Below are 22,009 nucleotides of genomic sequence, written 5' to 3'. Positions count from 1 at the left end.
GAGCAAGGCGACAACGGTCAGGGGTTTGAAGATTCATCAAGGGAGAATGAAATGCTTGAGGGAGAAGGGACAAGCGCCTCGCATTGATCAGTACTTCTTACAAAGTCAGTCAAGTCAGTCAAATGAAATCCAGCGACAGGAAGCAAACCACAGTTCGCAGGTCATAGACGTGAGGAGGACTTGCATGGAAACAGTTAGTGATGAACCTAATGATCCTTGTGAACCTGGTCAGATAAACCAGCATAAGAGAGAAAAGAACCTCAACGAGCACAAGCCTGGAGTTAAATGGCCAAGAGCTTGTGAGAAAACTGCATTGGACACAGTAAACACAGATCTCTGCTTTGCATTGGAAAGATTAAGTGGAACAGTTGAAAAGAAGCTGGATAAATTTGGGGACATCATCTATGCATATGGAAGCGAGAGGTTTGGAGTTGAAAAAAGGAAGGAAAAAGTACAAACTATTCCTGGAAAGTCTAGACGGCAGCAGGAGATTGAATGCTTAGAGAAAGGAGACAGCTGAGGAAGCAATGGAGAAGAGCAGAACAAAGTCAGAAGGAGGGACTCAATCTCTTACAAAGGGTCATAAAAGATAAGCTTGCAACATTGCGCAGTCCTGAGCGCCTACGGAAACGCTACAAAAAGAAGGAGTGTGCGAGAACTAACTTTTATAAAGACCCATTCAAATTTTTAAAGAAGTTATTCACCAGTGAGAAGAATGAAATACTAAAAGCATCTAAGTTTGAGCTGGAGAGATATTTGGAGGAAACACATACAGATTCAAAAAGGCAGGAGCCTATGTCAATTCCTTCAGACATCCTACCTATCAATCCAACGGAATACCAAATGGAGGACTGTGCACCTGAGTGGAAAGAAGTAGAGCGAGCTGTGAAAAAAGCAAGGGCTTCATCATCTCCAGGGCCTAATGGAGTTCCGTACAGAGTGTACAGAGTGCTTCAGGAGTTCTACGAATCCTGTGGAAATTGATGAAGTGGCATGGGAAAAACAGGTTGTACCAAGAGCATGGCGCCAAGCAGGTGGAGTCTTTATACCTAAAGAAAAAGATTCTACAAGCTTCAGTCAGTTTTGCACTATTTCCCTATTAAAAGTAGAAGGGAAGATTTTCTTTAACATTATTGCTCAGAGATTGTCAACTTACCTATTAAAGAACTGCTTCATTGACACTTCAAATCAAAAAGCGGGCATTCCAGGTTTCCCAGGATGCTTAGAACACATCAATGTGATCTGGCAACAAATGCAATCAGCTAAAAAGGAGAGGAAGGAGCTCCATGTGACATTCCTGGATTTGGCTAATGCATATGCTTCAGATAAGTTCTTCACTATGCGTTGCAACTCTTGACCACTGAATCTGATGTCTCTGAGCTATGCAATTTGTAATGTTGAAAATCTGAATAAAAATAATTAGAAAACTGAATTTAGAACTGCACCTTTGCCACTGAATACAGTGGCTCTCAAAAGTATTCACCCTCCTTGCACATTTTATTGTGTTACAACATGCAATCAAAATTGATTTAATTAGGAGTTTTTGCCACTGATCAACACAAAAAAGGTCCATAATGTCAAAGTGAAAAATAAAATCTACAAATTGTTCTAAATTAATTACAAATATAAAACAGAAAATAATTGATTGCATAAGTATTCACCCCCTTTGCTATGACACACCTAAATAAGCTCTGGTGCAACCAGTTGTCCTTAAAAGTCACATAATTATGGATATATAATTATGTGGAGTCCACCTGTGTGCAATTAAGGTGTTTCACATGATTTCAGGTTAAATACACCTGTCTCCGGGAGGTCCTACAATTGGTTAGTACATTTCCTAACAAAAACTACATCATGAAGACGAAGGAACATTCAAAGCAAATCCAGAATAAGGTTCTTCAAACGCACCAATCAGGGGTAGGATATAAGAATATTTCCAAGGCATTGAATATCCCCTGGAGCACAGTAAAGTCCATTATTAAGAAATGGAGAGAATATGGCACAACTGTGAATCTGTCTAGAACAGGCCGTCCTCAAAAACTGAGTATCCGGGCAAGAAGGGCACTAGTCAGGGAGACCACCAAGAGGCCTATGGCAACTCTAAAAGAGTCACAGTCTTCCACGGCTGAGCTGGGAGACACTGTGCATACGGCAACAATAGCCCGGGTCCATCACAAAACTGGCCTTTATGGGAGAGTTGCAAAAAGAAAGCCATTGTTGAAAAAAACTCATATCAAATCTCGGCTAGAGTTTGCCAGAAGGCATGTGGGAGACTCTGAGACCAAGTGGAAGAAGATTCTATGGTTTGATGAGACCAAAATAGAGCTTTTTGGCCTCAACGCTAAGCGCTATGTTTGGCGCAAGCCTAACACCGCACATCATCCTGAGAACACCATCCCTACCGAGAAGCATGGTGGTGGCAGCATCATGCTATGGGGATGCTTCTCTGCGTCAGGGCCTGGAAAGCTTGTGAAGATAGAGGGCAAAATGGATGCAACAAAGTACAGAGAAATCCTGGAGGAAAACCTGCTGAAGACTGCAAGAGACCTGGGAGAAGATTCATCTTCCAGCAGGACAATGACCCCAAACATACAGCCAAAGCCACACTGGAGTGGCTTAAAAACAAAAAGGTCAATGTCCTGGAGTGGCCCAGTCAAAGCCCGGACCTCAATCCAATTGAGAATATGTGGAAAGAGTTGAAAATTGCTGTTCACCAAAGGTCCCCATCCAACTTGATGGAGCTTGAGCAATTTTGCAAAGAAGAATGGGGGAAAATTGCAGTGTCCAGATGTGCAAAGCTGGTAGAGACTTATCCAAATAGACTCATGGCTGTAATTGCTGCCAAAGGTGCCTCTACCAAATATTGACTCAAGGGGGTGAATACTTATGCAATCAATTATTTTCTGTTTTGTATTTGTAACTAATTTAGAACAATTTGTAGATTTTATTTTTCACTTTGACATTATGGACTTTTTTTGTGTTGATCAGTGGCAAAAACTCCTAATTAAATCCATTTTGATTCCATGTTGTAACACAATAACATGTGGAAAAGTCCAAGGGGGGTGAATACTTTTGAGAGCCAGTGTACCTGCTGAGTAGATACAATGCCATTAGAGACACATATTCTAAAATGTATGGATTTGTTTTTGAAACTCAATAGTGGCAGCTAAAAAACTGTATTACACTGAATTTAAATATTGCATAAACAGCCAGAGTTGCCAAAAATCAAATATTTTAAAGTGTAAACCAGTGTTGAAGCATAGACTATAATTTGAACCAGATACTGTATTTTTTCTCGGGTTTTGGACCTTGTTATTAAAAATGGAAAACTGTGATGAAAATAAGGTGGATACAGTAAAACTGATGGTTTTGTGGCATTCTTATGCTAATTAGTGGTGGCTCTGATTTGGAAGGTACTGTATGGCACACATGTAATGAGATTTAACAGAATCAACTTTATTGTGGTTTAAGAAGACACACCAAAAGTCAGTCAGATTTCGAAATGGACAGTGTCATGATAAAGCCATTTTGGAAACATGCAACATTTGAGAGAGAATAGATTCTTGGCATGCTGATTTATGATGCCTGGTCACAGTTTTTTATTTTAAAGTACAGTTTATAGATCTATATCTATACGTTGTGGGTTCACCTCCAACTGTGAACACCCAGGGCAGGACTAAAGGTCCTGAAAATAACATTCTGGAAGGGAGAAATTGAACTACAGTCTAGAACTACGGTGTTTGTTAAAGCATGTGCTTGCAAAGATAATGTATGCAATTGACCTATAGCATACCAGGCTAGGTTTTGCCATGGGTTAATGCCACCTTAGCTTAACACAAATAACAAGATAAATGCTTTGGTTCTGAATTTAGTGTCATCATTTGGGGAATCTGCTGTTTGACATTTGGGGAATCTGCAAGACTTAGTGAATGGGAGTGCTGCCCAAGTCAGATTTCTGGATTCATTAGCTATAACCACTTTAACATGTAGTTACTGTTTGTTTGTTTGTTTTTTTTTCAAACAGTTTTTTGAAAAAAAGAAATGCAGTCCAAGTATCCGAGTCAGAAACATAACGACTGTTTCAAATTATTTGAAACAGCAAGGCAGCAGCACAGCAGGGGGCTGAAACATGCTACAGAAAACATAGTTGTCCAAAAACCTACAAAAATAAATGTTGGTTGCCCACTAAAAATTCCAGCAAGTGTTGGTGAGCTGGTGACTTCAACTGAAACAAAAAATATTTACTCTTACTGAGCTCACAGCATGTATAGTGAAGAGAACAGATAACTGACTTTACAACTTTACAGTAAAGGCCGCTGTTGCTGTAATGTTCATTAAAACACACGCATGAGGAAATGTAGCAATATCAGTGTGAATAATAACAGGATTGAGGGACTCTGCAGATTTAAAATAGCTTCATGAATATTTTACATAATACTCGGGTGATTTAAAGGGGATTTTAGAAAGTAGCTCAACAAGCTGATAGAAATAAACAATAGCACATCTCAGATCTGCAGTGTTTGTGCAAATCATCTAAATTCCTAATTGACAAAATGCTAGGTTACAAGTGAAAATGAGTAATTTACTTTGATTTCTGTCTTACAGTTAAAAGCTGATTTACATAGTAGTTTATCTCTGACCAACTAAAAAAAATTGAATTATTTCAGATTTTCTTAAAGTGGTGAATTAGTAAAGTATTAATAATATGAATACATTGAAGCCCATTAAAAGTCAGGCTAATTTATGGAATGAATAAAAAGTCCATTAAATGCACTTCAAGTGTATTCATTTTCTGACAATTGACATTTGGCAATCTGACAAGCTACTACTGGAAAAAAACTGCATTTGCATTTATGGCCACCAGAGGTCCCTAGTGAGTTTGATCAACTCAACATGAACTCAGCAGGCGGCAGAATTAAATTGTGTGTGTGTGCAATCTTCTGACATCAGGATATGTTACCGTTATAATTATACATTGTTTTATCAATATATTAAATACACATTTGTACCACTGTGTAAAAAAATATTCAGAATAGAATTGATAAAATTAAGAAGTATATTTTTAATCAGTAATTGTTTTCTTTGTTTCTTAGTTTCATGAGCAATAAGTCCACATTTTAGAAAAGGAAAAACTGAAAAAGTACCTACAATAAATAATGGATGTCATGGTTCTTACAATAAAAGAAAAATAATCAATGAATCCATTAAAATTAACTAGAATCTTTTATTTTCAAGAAAAGGAGTGTTTGAATAACATTTTCATAAAAATGTATTATTTAAATTCTGTGAGGTTCTTATTTCAATTACTGAAATATTATTTGTTTATATGTTTTTTTACATTTTTGTCTTTTGTTGACGTGTGCTTTGGAGCTGCTTTTCAGTTCTAGTTATCTTGCCATAGACATATATGTAACACAGGTTAGATCAGTCAAAGTGTCTTTATAGAAGTAAGAGCCAGCGCCATCTAGTGATCAGCTATTTTGGATCAAGTTTCCAATTGTATTAATGGTAATATACAACAGAGCCCTAGATGGCGCTGGTGCTTACTGATATAAGGACACTGACTGATGTATCCTACACTACATATGTCTATGGCTAAGAGTAGCTCCTGAATTCAAAAGCACAGGTTATATAAAAAACATTGTGTTTTTGCAATAAGAACCAATCTGAATGCTGCAAACATAGATAAAGGGACAGTAATGTGTATATTTACTGTATGTATGTATATATTGTAGTGTTGCATGTGAAATAAAAGCAGGCGCCACACAGGCAGGACGATCCGAGCAAGAGATTTAGTTGACACGTACAAATAAACAAATAAGGACCACTGTCTACCGTGGACCACTCCCTACAACTCTCACCCAGGCAACCTCCGGCTCTGTCTCTCGCTCTGTCCGTCACTCACTCTCCAACTTTCCCTGCACACTCAGGCATGCACTCCTATCGATCTCCTTGCCTAAACCGCAACCTCCATCTGCCTTCACCAATCCCAGGCATGCCATTCGGACCCCAATCTCCCGCCAGCATTCTGGGGGTGCAAATGCATGTCCAGCATTAGTGAGCCCGGACAGACTGGCAACCAACACATTATTACCTTATTATTTACCTGTAATTGATGGTTATTAGTGTGCTGTTAATATGCAACAAAGTTATTTTAAGAATGTTTTTTTCAAAGTTTGTTTTTATGAATAAAGTTTGATATATATGAAACGGTTCTCTACTGTCATTTATGAAACCACCCATAGCCGACAGAATCAAACAGATTTTGAGAAAAACATTCTTAATATAACTGTGTAAGGAGTCCATTGTATCTAACCTCACAATTTTGTCTTAAATAGTTGATTTTCCACAAAAAGCACATATCCCTTCCAAACACAGCCATATAGCCACACAGGTAAATAATATAATGGAAGTGCACTTTGTACATTCACTTCATTGTTCGTGTCATGGGAATATTCCTTTAAGGTGCAATACAGAGATTAGGAGATTTACTGTGTAACAAGCCTTTAATTTAAACAGCACAATTCAGTTTAAAACTGTAAAGACTGCAAGAGCTTCTTTCACCACTGGAGGGAGCCTGTGTGTGTTTGGAACCGTTACTAAACAAGATGATGTAATAAATTTAATGAGCACTGCATTTCATGTAAAGTACACATGCTGTATATTATTTGTATAGTATAGTAAACTTGTAAACTCTTTTTTAATCATTTAAACCTCAACAAGAAAAAAGAAATAAAGAAAAGGATATTTCAGGTACTTAAAAAGGTAGAATAATTGATTACAAATCAATTATCAGGACGTTTCAGACTACAAGTCCTTCATCGGCTGTACAAAAAAACAGTGCTTTAAGAAGTTGATAAAAAAAAAAAAAAAAGTAGTCTTTTAAACAAAATTCCAGAATGTTGATGATGATGATGATGCTGATGATGATGATGATGATGATGACCTCAGAATAGAATGTTCATTCCAAATGGCTCCAAAGTGTATAGTTTGAAAATAAGTTCACATTCCTTTTGTTTCCTGACAGCATTAGTTCCATAGCATTGAACCATCCCACAAATTGTGATGTCTTCTATAGTGTGGTCATTTCTGTTAAAATGTCTGGCGACAGGAAAGGTAGAGGTGTTAATTCGTATACTTCTCAGATGTTCCACAAAGCGATCAGCCAAGCGTCGTTTTGTTTCACCAATATATAGCTTGTTACATTTGATGCAGCCAATGCAATATACTTTTCCTTTACTAATGCAAGTAAAAGTATCATGGATAGTAAATGAGGATTTTGCTCCCTTAACTACTGTGTTGCTGTGAATGTATTTACAAGTTGCACAACATGACCTATTGCATGGAAACGTACCCTTAAGATTGGGTCGAATGTTACTGTGGACCAGATGCTCTCTTAGATTCTTGTCTCTTCTGTATGACATTAGAGGAGGGTTATTGAAAATAGGAGCTGTAGAAGGATCATCTTGAAGAATGCTAAAATGTCTTTGTATGATGTGTTCTACTTTTTTGGCCATAGGATGATATGTAAGAACAAGGGGAATACGTGTCATTTGTTTTATTCAAAAAATCACTATCATCACTGCAAATGCGTCTCAGTCTTAGTAATTGGGAGTATGGAATGGATTTGCGACAAGCTTTGGGATGTGGGGAGTCGTATCTTAGATATGAATGAGAGTCTGTTTCTTTGTAGAAGATTGTAGTATTGATGGTACAGTTAGAAACTGTGATGGTAATGTCTAAGAAAGAAATTTGTTAGGAAATGTTCCATGTATACTTTAGAGCTGGATGAAACTGGTCAATAAAATGTATGAAATCCATTAAATCTTCATTAGTGTTATCGGAGATGCCAAATATGTCGTCAGTGTATCTAAGATATAACATTGGTGTATGTCCCTTAATGTAACAAAATAAAATACAGGTATAGCATTATTTAAAGAAATACAGAATCGCCTATGAAACATAAGAAATAAAAAAAAGTAAATTAACCATTACTGTAGTTAAACACTTTACAAAAAATGAAAATAACATGAATGACGTTTTAGAAGAAATAAAATTTGATAATTTACAATACAGAAGAATAAAGGAAAATAAATGGATACAGATTAAATACTATGATGTCTGAAGGTTTAAATAGAAGGAATAGTAGATTCTTACATCATTAATTATGTAGTAAATGACATCATATACACATTAATAGATTTAAATAGAAACAAATGTGCAGTTATGTGGTGTTTTAGTACTGGGGCTTATGGCCTGTTAATGTGGTGACGTCATGGATCTGTGTAGATTGATGCAGACTTGGAAACAACGTGGTCTGAGTTTGTACTTATGCCTGATCCAAATAAACTGCCTTAGAATCGTACCAACGTGTAATTACTCTACTACACAACAAATTGGCGACGAGGATGGCTTTCCTTCCCCTGCACCCGCCAGCACCTTTTCTTCAGAGCCCAGTGGCAAAAATATCCGGGTTTAAAAGTGGAAGACACGATGCTGTATCACACGAGTTTAAAAACCTATCTTAGAATGGCATAATAGATGACATAGAATCTTCTATTGATATTCAGGGCCCCTGTATGTAAAAATGAAATAAAGACATCTCAGATTGATTTACAGATATCTTTAAATAATAGGTAGATATCTGTAAACCATTTGGATTTTGCTATTTAAATAACATCACAATATTATTGAAATTATATTTATTTTTAAGTTGTACTTTTACAACTCAAGACACCAACAGGCTGTTCAAACAGAGCCTGATTTACTAAAACATTATTTAAACACATTTGACATAAAATGGTTCATTGTGGCATGGTTGACATCGGAGTTTTCTCGAATGTTTTCTAAGTCATACTGTTGCTCAGTCTTTGATAAAAATAGCATTACAGTTTAAAGAGGGATTTTTTTTGTAAATCAATGACGTATCTCAGTACCGCGGTATAGAAAAAAAAAACTACATCTCCCAGAATTCCCACTTTTTTCTTTGCACATGCCCTGTGTGTTAGACAGACTAAACGTCACATTCCTGCATTTTTTTCCTGTGTGTCAGGGACCAGTCTTTCCTTCTGGTCACATTTCTCTCCGCAGTAATACACCCAGCAAAGACATGAGACTGGAACGAGGGATTTAAAACCAGGAGGCAGTCCCGCACTCCAGATCAATCAGAAGCCCAGCATTAGGTGAATATCTTTATTTATATGATTCAGATCGCGCAAGTTTAAAGCCTCCTTTGCCGGGCAGTTGACGTGTTTACAGTGGAGACAGGCAGTGGGTTGGATTCTGTGAAACTGTAGTTGCGGGTTGCTACCAGGTGGGTTTAATAACATGACAGTATGGACATTATCATTCAGTTTTTTATTTACTGTTTAATTTATTGTGTTTAATTTTTAAGAGGACATCTATTTTAACAACTTGTTTATGTCACCTGCTGAAATTGACAGCATGGAAATTGTGTTTTTCAGCATACAAACGGAGCACTAGTGTTAAATAGATGTCAAAAGTTGTCCTCTGCAGTGATTTTCTATGGGTTATGAAAGGTTTGTTACTCAATGATAACCGTGTTTTACGAATGTGCTGCTTAACAAAGGAGAATGACAAAAGTACATAATCTGTCACAGACTGAAGAATCAGTTTTACTGGAAGTACTAACATTTTTAATGCTCCTCAGACACTGGCGTTAAACGTCAGGGCGGGGAAGCATTCATGTAGGCCGGACGTAAATTTGTGGATATTCATGGTACCGTTATGCAGTTTCAACATTCATTTAATATATATATATATATCGTAATCCTTTGTTACATAATAACATTGTAATTGTATTTTTTTTTGTAAAAAAAAGTGTGCAATGTAAAATATATTATGAACCGTGGAGACTTATGCATATCGCACATACTTTACATACACGCCTGCGTTTTGTAATTGTATGGTATGCATTTTGATTGTTAACATTAAAACACGTATATTTAGAATGTAACAGAAATACTTTTGCCGTCAGGTTTGATTCTCCATTAACATGTTTTCATTTGCAAAGTATTTTACAATATATACAAGTAAAACTAGACATCCTGTATTTGTAGGACAGCATTACAATTAAAACTGGAGTGGTCGGTCGATATTTTTGCGTTTAGTATTGACATCAGCTCGTGCAGCTGGACAAAGAAAGATGCATGCTTTCAAAATAACAACCCTGGTATTGACAAGCATTGTGTAAGTCCTGTGTTTTCTGTGGCATACAGCCTGTGGCATTACAGGGTATTGCAGACCGTTACAAAAATGTGACAAGTGGTGCACACGCAGATGATTGTTACAAAGTTTATTTTTTTGAACAGGTGTACGAAATGTGGCAACATGCATGACTGTTTTTTGCATTTATTTCATTGTACGATGGAAATTTACAAATGTTATATACATTGTGTATAGGTGTGGTTAATGTCGGAAATAAAATAATGACAAAAGGATCTACAGTCAACAATTTCCAATCCAGATTTTTTTTTTCTCCCAAAAAAGGGAAAAGGAAATTGGATCAGAAGTCCTGCAGATGGGAGGATGTTGTTTGTTTGCCAAGCTTTGCCACGTAAGAGCACATGGACTATTAAATTGGCATAGACAGGGCAAGGTCTCACTGGGATGTTAATTTTGACGGTCGGCCAACCAGACGGCGAACTGCACCCAGACCGCATGTGATTTGTGCTTTTTGTGTCATAAATGCAGTCCGCTGGTCCCTCCCCCTCCTCCAGTGAATATTAAGACGCCTTCTCTATACTCCACGGCTCTTGCATCAATAGGCTGATGTTTGGTCACTGTCATATTTATGTTGCTGCAGATATTAAAAGTAATCTTTAATTAATGGATGGCATGGTGCTGTGTTCATGGCCCTCCCTTTTTGATGTAACATCCCTTATTTATTACTTTTTTTCTTTTTGTATGGGCTGAGATGCCATTATAGTATATACTACTAATATATTGTAGCATATAATTAATATTATTATGGTTGGGTTATACAGTAGTGTTCCTGTCAATTGGTTGTATTTGTATACAGTTGAAGTGAATATGATTTCTCAGTTTGGCAAAATAGACTTTTGGCAGTTAGGTTCTTGTAGTTACCCTGCCACTGTGCTGTGTAACTTAAATGAGGATGGAGGCAGTGTGACACTTTCGGATTTTGCAACACAGCCGTTGACTGGATTGAGGATAGCTTATGGTGTTTAGCATGATGTTATTGGTTATAGCTTTGATGTGCAGTCAGGATAACTATTGTATTCTGATTTGACCAAATGACTGCAATTTCCAAAACTCACAACACTACTGATGTGTGATCTGTACATAGCGTGTGTGTGCGGGCTTGTGTGTGTGTGTGTGTATTAGGGGTGAGATGATTCATCGTGCGACGTGTATCGATGCATCTCGATACTTTACAACATGATACGATACACCTTTGTGTATCATGATACAAGCTATGAGTAGCTAATATGCCACATTTATTAAACTGTAAATCATGAAAGAAAAGGTCTTGGTTGTTTGAACGTAAACTCCATGTGATCCTAGACACATCACATTGTGCAATGAATTATGTATGTATTTAAAAAGAGTGTTATAAAGTTAATTCATATAATTGCCTATTTTGTTCTCCTTACAATCACCCCCTTTTGTTGTATAATGGTACATACTAGCTGATGCTAATGTTAATTTGGACCAATTGTGCATTTGCTTAGTATTTTCTGTCCAACTGATGTGAACTGAGCTTTATTTATGGCTAGTCAAAATGAAAAAGCCGGTTCTTGCGCAGATTGATTTTAAGTTTGATTCACAGTTGATGCTGTGAAGTTCCAGCAGGCATCTATATAAGTCCACTAGAGCTGGAAGCTGATTGGCTAATGATATTGAATCATTTTCTAGTAAATCATGTCCGAGTATATGGCGGTTGTTTGTCTGTCTATAGCCCGATTTTGCACAGGACATTTTTACGAAAGTTAAATTATATCAACCAAAGTGTAAATGTGTTATTTTCTATACAAAACTCATATTAAAAAAAATAAAAAAATAAGCCATATTAGTTGGCTTATATCTCAGATTTGGGACATGACAGAAAAATGACTGGTATGTGATAGTACCTAACAAATATAATCAATATCTGCAGTTTCAGGAACATCTTTCTTACTTAGGCTATTACACTGGTTGAAATAGATAAAATAAAAAAAACAATGTTTCTCATTTCATCACATTATCAGTGGGCCTCCCAACACACTTCATTCACACAGCGCATGCGAAGTAAAGAATCTGAAAGGCAACAGAGAGTCAACAAGCTTCGATTATTTTTGTCTGTGCATATTTAAAACTTGGGTCGATGAAGTTTCTGATGAAGTGTGTTAATAAATAAAAGATAATGGTGTACAGTATATTATGGGCAATCATTTAAATGACAAATAGAGTACAGTACCACTACCATTAAATTAAAATGCTATTTATTGTTCCATGGTGGAAAATTGTGTTTGTATTTGTTACACTCTATTTCCCCAGTATTCAGATTAAGCTTGGTGCAAACAGTAAAGTTTTCCTGTGAAATACATGTCTTGTGATTTTAATCTTATAAGAGGAGTAGGCCTAGGTGTTCACAATGGGGGATGTTGTCTCGTGAGACCACATGACTGCTGCATCTCAGTTGATTGGCTTAAACCTTAAACTGGGCACTATTATCACTTTTATATTTTGAACCCTATAGGTTAATAACATTTTGGGCTTGATTAAAATACACATGACTTACTTTATTAGAATGCCCTCATACATAGTAAGCAGCCCCCTGGTGACTTTCTCCCTGTGTCCTGCTTTTAACATCACATACAGTATTGACATGGATTTAACATGGATGCAACTTCATTGCATTACAAACTGGACAACATTATACTTAATAAGCTGCATACGTGTTGTTTAGTTCAAACTGCTGCATCACATTCTCTCTGTGTTTTTTCTTCTTCATCAGTGCTCAATTGATTGATGATGTACATCACTCTTCACCGTGTTTTTGATTAAAGTCTTGGAAAAGAGAGCACTACAGCTCCAATAATAGGAATCAACAGCTTCTCAAGTAATCTTGCCCTCATGATGTTACCCTAGGGAGCTTCCCTCCCCCTCAGGATTTTCAAGGTTATTATGGTCTAAAGAACGCATGCATTTGCCCTTCAGGTAAGGGAGGCATTTACTCATGAGGGGAGGACACTAATCAATCACTGAGATTTTTTATGTATTCAGGGATTTCTTTGTTTGATGCTCTGGGTGCCGCCTGTACGACCTGCTTGCTGAACCACAGCCCAGATGTTTTCAACACCTCCCTTTGTTCTCTCCTTTTGGAAAATCAAAGGAATACAACTGCACTGACTGGCTGTTGCCTCTGTCAATCACACCACCTTTACCTTGTGAAGCTTCTATTGAAATGCCACCCTCTTGTTTTCATTGGCGAAAAAAATAATTGGAACAGAATAGGTTATTTTCTGATAAAATAATGGAAAGTATTGATTTTTTTGTTTCTCCAACAGTGGGTGCATTTGTTAACTCACTGTGAAGCTCTCTTAGCGCTCAGATAAATCTTACAGATCGTAGATTTCTGTTAGCATTTACAAACAACCATTCCCTTGACAAGAATAAACATGCAGCAAACAAGGAATGTGCTGTGGGAGATTTTATACTACTTGGATTTGTGGTGATTGCTGCTTTTCTGTCTCTGTGGAGAACAGAAATCAGCACAAATCCAAGCAGCTGTTTCTTCACATATTCACTTGGAATGGTAAATTAGCCTAATCAACACCAATGACCCTAACCAGGGGAAAGCCGAACAGAACTCGTCAAACGTTTACATGGATTAACACACAGTTCATCCAGCTTTCAAAACCACATCCTTCACAGCAAGATGCTACGCCATTTTTGTCTGCACTCCTGAAAACCTACTCGTTGAGCTGCAGTGTGATCAAGGGAGTTTTTGAACGGCACAGTGCGCACCCCAGTAGTATGCACACAGTACTGAGAAAATTGGCACATATCCCTAAAAAGCGAATGCCTGTTTTATAAATATCAGAATATGTTTACAGAGATTTAAAATGTCAACCAGTGACAAGCTGGTTAGCTTTCAGAGTTAAACTACTCTTGTAAAACCAGGATTGTAGCTTGGGGTGAGGTTGTCATAAAAAAAGTAAGCACTATTATTATTATTATTATTATTATTATTATTATTATTATTATTATTATTCACTCAAGGATTTGTAAGTAATTTAACCTTTGTACCTACATACTTTTTTTCATTATTAAAAACATCACATTAAAAAATATTCATGCTTTGTTTTTTGGTTTCATTTAGAAGCTATAATTTCCTATTTCCAATAAGAGATACTGGAGAAACACTAGGATCGAAGTGTGTCTGTGAAATAGGATGACTTGTTTTCTAGGGAGGTTGGTGGCATTCTAGTAGCACAGATCCCTGCAGGACTTTTAAAAGTAGCTGCGAGAACAAGCTGCACTTGCAAAGAAAAGAGATGATGCAGGGATCAAGATTTAACTGTTAACCAGTTACCAGAATACTGCCACCTTGTCATTGGAGGATGACACTTTCATAATAAACCAATTATTTATTCTTTGATCAACATTTATGTATTTATTTATGTTGTTGGTTTGGTTAATGTACGTATCTGTATCTGTAAAACATTTAGAATGATAGGTATAAATGTTAAGGAGGACTCCAGCACAGTTTTACCAACTATACCTATTAAGGCTACTATGGGGGCTTTTTCTCTGATTGCCTTACAGGAACTGACAGAGCTAGTTCAACATATGCCAGCTACAACATGCTCTCTTAATCCTATTCCTACAAAACTATTAAAAGATGTTCTTGGTGTTATTAATACCCACATTTTAAAAATTATAAATGGTTCATTTTCCTCCCAGTATAGTTCCCTCAGCACTTAAGGTAGCTATGGTAAAGCCTATGCATAAGAAACACAATTTGGACCCAAAAGTCCTCAGTAACTATAGGCCAATCTCCAGCCTACCATTCTTAGATAAGGTTCTAGAGAGTTGTTGCAATTCAATTACAAAAATTTCTAACTCTTCATGGTATATTTCAGAAGTTTCAGTCTGGTTTTCATGCTGCACATAGCACAGGGACGACCCTTGTCAGAGTTGTGAACGATCTGCTGATAGGCTCTGACTCAGGCTTTCCATCAGTTTTAATTCTTCTAGATCTAAGTGCTTTGGGGGTCATTTTTTAACTTGATCTATCATTTGAGACTCCTATTGGGGAAGTTACTAAAGTATCTTTTTACCATTTGAGAAATACAGCCAAACTTAGAGCAATTATTTCCGTATCTGATGCCGAGAGACTAATGCATGCCATTGTTTCACCTAGAATTGATTACTGTGATGCACTTTTTTCTGGTGTCCCAAAACGTGTGGTATCCCGCTTGCAGCTTGTTCAGAATAACGTCGCTAGAATTGGGACTAAAACCAGGAAAAGTGAACATATTACCTCTGTTTTGGCCTCGCTACACTGGCTCTGCCTTCGTTTGTCAGGGAAGCTGGGACTGTTACAGTTTTCAAGTCAAGACTGAAAATGCACTTTTATTAAATGGCTTTCTTATCTTAGTGGGTTTTCATGTAACTTTAAAATTGCTGCTTTTGTATTATTATGTGTATACTGTTAATTAAATGGTCTGACTGTGGTTGTGTATGTGTGACATGCTATACAAATGTATTGTGGTTTGTTCTTTTTTTCTGTTATGTACTGTACAGTGCTTTGCGATACTTTTGTATAAAAAGCACTATTGTGAGAAAGTGTAGTCTCAGGTGGGAGGAACACAGGACTAAACCTCCCAGAAGGACACGGGCTGAAAAGTCCTAATTTTTTTTTTTTCATTTATTATTGTGTAATTGTTTAATTATCACCCGTACCTGTTAATTATTGTAAGTTAGTGCCAGGTGCAAGGTTTAAAAAGCGTGCAGACAGTTTGTTCTGGGCTGCTGTGTGAGTAATTCGACTGTGCCCTTGTGTGTTCATACAGTACATAATAAAAAAATAAAAAAAAGTTCAACCCTGGCCTGGCGAGACTCCAGATCTATTACCCAATGTAAACAGCACAAAGTTTCATATGTATGTACTATATTCTCTATCAGCGCCACAGAGTATTCATATTGCTGCCAAATTAATTGTGTGGTACAACAAATTGGCTGTCATCCAGGTGATTTTTAATATTTCCTTCAGCAAAAGCTTAACACTTGTTTCATGGCACTCCGCTTGAGTATGAGTCATTTACAGGTGTCTGCACCTGCTCATTTTGAATAAGTTTGGCTTGTGCTCAGAACAGCTGCAGTAATACTGCTGAAAAGGGACATTCATTTTTTGAATTTTCCTTCTACCTATACGTGCAGTTTTTCACCTGGAACATATTTCTCACATTTTTAAAGTGAGTTGTGCTTTACTGATTTTAAAACGGTGTCGCGAAAAGGTTTCAGGGAGGTTGCGAAACAATCACTTCACAAGCAGACCACTAAATGTAATGGCTGCAACTACTGTAGCTGTCTTTTAGCAGACGTTGCATTTAGAAACTCGGATTAACAATACTACAGTACACATAGTGTATTTTTGTGCTTTTATTAGATTCTAGATTTACTGCTACAGTATCATTAGTACAAATAATATTTCAATAAGTGGGTCGCATTAATAAAACATACAGTTCTTAAGCTTGAAGGTACTGTATTATGTGGTTACATTGCCATGTGAATACAAATTTCTACAAAAACTGCATTGAACAGTGTAACTTGCGAATGCCAAAGCAGCAGGCGACTGTATACAGTGAGTGTTATATCCAGCCAATCCATGACTTGGCTGTGTGTCTCTATACTCGACACCCAGTACAATCCTAGTGTTAGGGATTGCTGTGTTAAGGTAGTGAAAGTGAATCTAACTCAGGGTTTTTATGAATAGACAGTCATGCTACATGCTAGGGTTTCAGCGATACACCAGTTATAGGCTACTGTTCTATCGCAATACAGATATTGGTATCATTTGTCAAATCAATTACTTTGATATTACAGGATAATGTTAGTAAGTCAGAGATATGTAGCATTATATAACAATCCATGCTTGGAAACCTTCCTTACTTGTTAGTTAAACAATGTGAAAGGCTTACATTTGACTTACTGCAAAATGGTGTCTGTGCAGGAGCAGTGATACTAGCGGGAACCAGTGCTGTGAGGAGGAAACGCCGAATTTAGTCAATAAAAAAAACAAAAAAAAAAACATAGCCTATTCTGCCATTTTGGAATTGCTGAAACCGACCAACTAGAGATCCCGGTAGAGCATGTAAAAAGCTTGTGTCAAATCCTGGTGGCAACACCTCTAATTTATTTATCCATCAGCGTGATCGTCACACCCAACTTCACGTTGAAGCTAAGAAACAGCAATTTCAAACTACGCCACATACCCAGTGCCACTGCCAAAGTAAATCAGCCTGAAATCACAGCAGCTTTTGGGGTGCAAAAAGTGTGTGATATCAACAGTGCTGAGGCTATGAAGCTTCACAAGGCCATTGGATATTGGCATGCAATAGTATTGGTGCCAGTCTACAGTTTTGAAAAATGAGGGCTGAAGCATATGCTGCACACATTTAATCCGTGTTACAAGGTAGGCCTTGCATTAAAAAAAATAAACTACACACATTGTTTAGAATTTTAAAACATACAAATAGCCTAGATGTAATTAAGGTAGCGAAGTTTGATCCTCCCCCCCCCGCCCCCCCCTCAGCAATACAATTACTACAGCTTTACCAGAAGCTGCGATTATGACTAAATAATCATCTTACAAACCCAGTCAAACACTTTTTCATTTTTAAAATGAAAACATTTTATAGGAATATGAGAGGTGTGCGTATAAAGGAAAAAAGTAATCCTTTTTATCTTAGTGATGACAGCTAGAACTGAGTTTGGCTCCTGATTGCAGGCAATTTTCTATTTTTCTTTATTAATTCAGCATCATTGTGGCAATGTGCCCCGCCCCTGTGTGTATTTTTGTGTTTTATGTTGTATGTAGTGTGTAAATGTTGGTGTATTGTTTAAAATATATAGTGTATTTAGGCACGGGGATTGCACTATCACTTCACGTGCATTTAAATTATTTAATATTATGTGAGCACGGGGTTGCACAAATTAGTTCACGTGCTGGGATTCAAATGAATAATTAATTAGTAATTGAAACCCTGCACAACAGTATATATAGATGCACAAAGCACTCACTTGGGGTTGTGTGTTCGGGAGTGGAGAACGGGTGAGGAGATATTTAAATATAACAATTGCTACTACGTGCTGGAGAACCAGCACGGTACTTGTTTTGTGTTTAGCGTTCGTCCACCTGTTTGTTAGTGTCTTCATTTTGTTTGTCTGTTTATTTTGGCGTAAAGTGCTGAGTTCTGTTTTGTACAACCTTTTTTATTTACAATAAACTGGCGCAAGCAAGCCTCTTCATCATTTCATTTCATTTCACTTCAGTACTGTGTATGTTTCCTTTCCTGGGTCTGACGTCACCACTCAGCCAGCTGTGTCACAATCATTCACTGAAATTAAAGTGTATTTAGTGTTGTAGTCTGTTTTACTGTCTGGACATGTTCTATTGTACTACTTTTTGAAGTTTACAAGAATAGAATTCAGTGAAATATACATATTCTTTAAAAATCTTTTCTATAATGTTACTGGTGACATTAATAAAAAAGTACAGAAGTGTGAACTGCTGCAAATCTTTTTGGGCTCCTGAGTGAGACATCCAGTAAAAACACTCGCGTAGAGTGCAGGATGCGCCCTACAGTCTGGATGTCGCCGGTTCGAGTCCAGGCTATTCCTTTGCCGACCGAAGACGGGAGCTCCCAGAAGGCGACGCATAATTGGCAGAGCGCCGACCGGGTGGAGGGAGGGTTAGGTAGGCCAGGGTGTCCTCGGCTCACCGCGCACCAGCGACCCCTGTGGTCTGGCTGGGTGCCTGCGGGCTTGCCTGTAAGCTGCCCAGGGCTGCGTTGTCTTCCGACACTGTAGCTCTGGGTGCCTGCATGGTGAGTCCGCAGTGTGATGCGACACTGCCAGATCTATAAAACTATAAAAAGTAGCGATTGACAAAGCTATGATCAAGACTGGTACATATTCGTCAACGTGATGTGTCTTCTCCGACGCTATTTCAACATATATGGCAATAAATCATACATACCTGTACCAGGCTTATTCAGTTCCTTTTGAAATGGACTCCCATAAATTATCTTTTAAATCTCTATTTTTATAGTTGCAGTGATCTTTGTCATAAAACTGTGTTCTCTTTTCTTCACTTATTATGGATACTGCTTCATCCTGCTGGACCATGGCATTGAAGCTGTTCTCTGATCCTAGCTGTCGCACCACAAATCACAAAAAATAGGATGCAGTCCTATTTATTTTGCGTCACTCCTGCATCGCCTGTCGTGACACTTGTGGTGTGAAAGATACTTATCAAAAGTATAGGTTCTATTTATTATGTTGCATCGCTGCACATTTTTGCTTGTCTCATCATGTCTGGTGTGTAGCGGTCTTAACAGCCACCCTCATCTGCAGTAGCAGAGGGGAATGTATTCCAAATGTACTGTACACCAATAGTTTCAACATGGCCTGGGGAGGTTGTAACAGTCTAAAATATGTAAACTGAATTAGGTTGTTTTTGTTGTGTCCAGTACTTTTAAACATTTACTTCATCAATTGTAAATGTGACTTTACAGTAGCTTGTTGTTGTTGTTGTTGTTTATTTTTTTTATACAGCATGGACAGTGGTAAACCTTTTATATATTGGCTGCATAAAATAAAGGGTCCATTGCATCCTTACATGCTCTATTGTCTAACAGTGTAGTCCTTTAGGAAGCTTGTAGTGCGCATCGTTATCCGTTTTAAGAAGCTCAAGCTCCTGAAATGCAAGTACAGCAAGAAAGCTTCTTGTCATAACCCCTGCCCTTGGGTGCAGCGGGCTATAAATATTAGCAAGATGCCTGTGACTGCAGCCACAAATCCTCTTTGCCAGCAGTGATGTACATGGGATTGGCTGCAGTCTTGTTTGTCAGCCCCAGGTCACGTGAGCTGGGTCTGTCTTTGAACTCCGGGAGGGAGCTGGTTCATGTGCAGGGTAGGATTACTGGGCCTTTCACTGCACGAGTAGTGGTTACAGGGTCTAAATGGCCGAAAGAAAACAAAAGGCTTTTCTAGAACAGCCTCTGCTCTCTGTTTGTGAAAGTAGGGAAGTGGTGTTTGTTTAACCCAAGAGTGCTTGGCAGCTTTGCATGATTTGGGCCTACTTGTTGATTGCTCTGTGCACTAAATTGTTCAAATATTACATTTTTACTGCCTCTGCTGGTGGATATCTGCTAAGTACTGTAAAGCAGGATTACAGGAGAGCAGGCAAAGTTGGTTTCCCAGAGCAGTCATCAGCTGCTTCTGGGGGTGAGTAACATCTGTAACTTTTATTCAGGAGCAGGTAGTACATATGCACGTGTCTATGATTTTGAACGTGTGAGTAAAAAAAACAAACAAAAAAAAACTAAAAATTCATTGGATTGAGGAAATTAATAAGTGTTATTTGTTAGTTATATTTCAGCCTCTGAAAGTAAACATTAAGAGCCATAAGTTTTTGTGAAATCAATTACAAACGTTATGTTGTACAGACAAAATTAAAATTCAGATATTACACTGCTTGTGCACTCCCTTAATTTTAGCATGGTCTTACATCATTTAGAATTTTCCTTGAGCCTAATGCGCTGTTCAAAGGATTTTCATGCAGAGGTTTCATCAAAACATGTCTTAGGCTTCAGGAACTTTTTTATTGTTTGAAAGCTGGCTTCCATTTTGAGAATGATGTAAACTGATTCGGAGATGCCTTTTGTCTCTGTTAGAAAAAATATTTTATAGTACCGAATCAGTATCCTATAGTGTACATATGTAAGATGTTATGTTTCTGTAGCTGGGGCATGCATGATTATTCTATTCAAGTTACATTTACCAATACAAATACAATTAAAAATATTCATTTCATTCAGATTGGCACCTCCTCGCGGTCAAGAATTCCCTCTTCGGCGGACAAGAGGGAGTGTTTCACAGCACTCTACAACAATAAGATCCTAATGTTCAAGCCTAGATACTATTTTTATAGAATTGGGAGATAGACCTTAGAAATAATGCGATATGTGAAATAATGTAACAATTGTAAGTCCCCTGGGATAAGGGCATCTGCTAAGAAATAAATAATAATAATAATAATTGAGAAATTTCACAATGTCTTTAGAAGAACCCTCCGCCATTTTTCAAGAATTTTTTTTGTGCACTGTTTTTTGATACCGCAGTTGGATAAACAAGATTAATCGATCAGTTATTTGTTTAATCGATCAAAGCCCACAGGTGTGATTAATTGATTCATACTTAATCGATTCAAAACAAATTAAAACTGAATTTAATTATTCAATTTAATTAATACAAGAGACTACAAAATAGAGGTGTTTTACAAAAAAAGAGATGTCATACACTGCGGTGTTGTCGACGGTCATGGTATAATGTATACTTAAAACGCTGTGGTTAATATTAATAGGCAAGCCGATACAAACAGAACATGAACGAGATTGCAGCCAATAAACTTTTCAAAAAAAATTCCAGTGTGATTTGAAAAAATAAAATAGAGTTTGGTGACATTTTACCAAAGTAAACACTAAAAAAGTAAAAATCACACTTTGCAATAAGACAGAGCTACATGAACAGCATAGAGACAATAATAAGCACCTATAATACAAGCATGTATCCACCAACCTGCAGAGAGAGGCCCAGTCGCAAGCCTGTGGACTATGAGACTGAGAGTATGCCATGCAGAAGCAGCTGAAGTACCGCGAAATCACAATGAACCATTACAGCTTGCACCACCAAATGCTTTCCACCGAGGAGCCAATAACAAACCTAATGGAATAATCACTAAAGACACATTGAC

General features: G+C 37.4%; 1 protein-coding gene across 4 annotated transcripts in view; it reads left to right on the top strand.

Moving 5' to 3' along the window:
• Nucleotides 1–8,997: 8,997 nt before the first annotated feature.
• The window catches only part of LOC117421308 (CBP80/20-dependent translation initiation factor-like), a 148,024-nt gene continuing 135,012 nt past the window's right edge, over nucleotides 8,998–22,009 (top strand). For 2 of the 4 annotated variants that reach the window (XM_059023779.1, XM_059023767.1), the window contains exons 1-2: nucleotides 8,998–9,182; nucleotides 10,510–10,576. In XM_059023779.1, coding sequence (XP_058879762.1) covers nucleotides 10,549–10,576 — 28 coding nt within the window. In that variant the 5' untranslated portion in view covers nucleotides 8,998–9,182; nucleotides 10,510–10,548. The other 2 variants (XM_059023769.1, XM_059023773.1) reach the window with 2 other exon arrangements.

Source organism: Acipenser ruthenus, chromosome 1 (genome assembly GCF_902713425.1).
Source record: "Acipenser ruthenus chromosome 1, fAciRut3.2 maternal haplotype, whole genome shotgun sequence".
NCBI classification, from domain to species: Eukaryota; Metazoa; Chordata; class Actinopteri; order Acipenseriformes; family Acipenseridae; genus Acipenser; species Acipenser ruthenus.
Note: the sequence above shows the minus strand (reverse complement) of the source record. Positions and strands in the feature narration are given on the sequence as shown.